This window comes from Sinocyclocheilus grahami, unplaced genomic scaffold, assembly GCF_001515645.1.
Source record: "Sinocyclocheilus grahami isolate Dianchi unplaced genomic scaffold, SAMN03320097.WGS_v1.1 scaffold64.1, whole genome shotgun sequence".
Taxonomy (NCBI): domain Eukaryota; kingdom Metazoa; phylum Chordata; class Actinopteri; order Cypriniformes; family Cyprinidae; genus Sinocyclocheilus; species Sinocyclocheilus grahami.
This window is the reverse complement of record NW_015505243.1, coordinates 302,994-304,529: the sequence shown is the minus strand read 5'-3', so window position 1 is coordinate 304,529 and position 1,536 is coordinate 302,994. Positions and strand designations below refer to the sequence as shown.

Below are 1,536 nucleotides of genomic sequence, written 5' to 3'. Positions count from 1 at the left end.
TTTTTTTTTAGTTTTAGTAATTTTGCTTTGTTTTTGTCCTTTTTATTAAATTTTCGTTTTTAGGTTTAGTTGATTTATTTTTAGTTATTTGAGTACTTCAATTTAAGCTAAATCAAAATGAGAAATACTCCCTTGGCAACTAGCTGAAATAAAATAAATAAACGTTTTTTTAATATATTTTATTTCAGTAAAAAAAAAATTCTTTGATTTATCATTTTAATTTTGTTAGGGGAAAAACGTCATATTTTGTAAAGACAATATGCAAACTTAAAAAATAATTGTATATATATAAGTTAATTTTTAAACAAATCTTTACTTTTTTAGATATTTATAATATTTTTATGTGCTGAGAACTCATTGCTCATTTTTCATTAAACTCAACATGGGGCTTGAATGGTTCAGACAAAAAAGAATAAGTTAAATTCTCAGTCAGTAAATTATAAATGAAAAATGTAAAATGGTTGCTTATGTACATAACAGCAGTTAAACATACTGTTAAACATACTATATATGCTGTTAAATCACATCTTGGCCTTCCATCATAAAAAAAAAGCCATTACACTATTGCAAATATACTCTTTTAAACCAATATCCTGCATTTTTATATGTGCATGGCAAAAAAACAAACAAAAAAACCCCAGAAGATTTGTTTGAATAATCAATGCATTTCATTTAGAAGCCAAAGAAATTAATGCAAAAATTATTCTGAATCAGCTGCATAGAAACAAATCTTGCATTGAATCCAATTACTGTTTTGTGCAGGAGCAAATAGCACAATATGCAACCAAAAAGCAAGAAATACGTGCAAAAGCAACTCAAAACAGCACATTTAGCTAATATTGCAGCCCTACTATATTTTCACATATTTTAGACAATCAGGAACAGGAAATACTCTCATATGTAAAGGTAGAGCTCTTGAAGTGTCTGATATCTCTGAACTGAGATCTGTGAACAGCAGTTCTGCTCGTCCTGTCAGTTATGGCTGGTGCGCTGAACAGGTTTTTCAGAGTGAGGAATGCTGGTATTTTCTCATTTATACACAAATACACACCCACCTGTCAGCGTATCAGTAGCTGAGTTCTCAGGAAACACCACTTGTCTTCCTGTCATCCCTCTGTAACGCACCTCTCCATCTCTCTGTCTGTCTGTCTGCCATGAGCTCCTCCAGCTTCAGCAGCCGCTCAGTGGGCTCGTACCCCCGTGCCGGAGCACAAATCCCCCAGCAGGGGAACTCGTATTTCGGGTTTGGGAGCATGTCACCGGCTGCGGCCCCCATCTGGGCTGTCTGTTAACACAAGCCTCCTAACTCCTGTGGATCTTCAGCTGGACCCAGACCTGCAGGCTGTACGGATCCAGGAGAAAGAAGAGATCAAAACTCTCAACAATCGCTTTGCCTCCTTCATCGACAAGGTGAGACCTCTCTCTGCCTGTTATACCCTGCTCATTATATCTATCTATCTATCTATCTATCTATCTATCTATCTATCTATCTATCTATCTATCTATCTATCTATCTATCTATCTATCTATCTATCT

At 35.1% G+C, this 1,536-nt stretch overlaps 1 protein-coding gene and 1 pseudogene across 1 annotated transcript in view; one reads left to right on the top strand and one right to left on the bottom strand.

Moving 5' to 3' along the window:
• LOC107584906 (ankyrin repeat and BTB/POZ domain-containing protein 1-like) overlaps nt 1-1,110 on the bottom strand; it is an 18,289-nt gene extending 17,179 nt beyond the window's left edge. Inside the window, exon 1 of the mRNA XM_016271676.1 lies at nt 1,056-1,110. Coding sequence (XP_016127162.1) covers nt 1,056-1,110 — 55 coding nt within the window. The remainder of the gene's footprint in view (nt 1-1,055) is intronic.
• Nucleotides 1,111-1,154: 44 nt separating this feature from the next.
• LOC107584905 (keratin, type II cytoskeletal cochleal-like) overlaps nt 1,155-1,536 on the top strand; it is a 5,942-nt pseudogene continuing 5,560 nt past the window's right edge.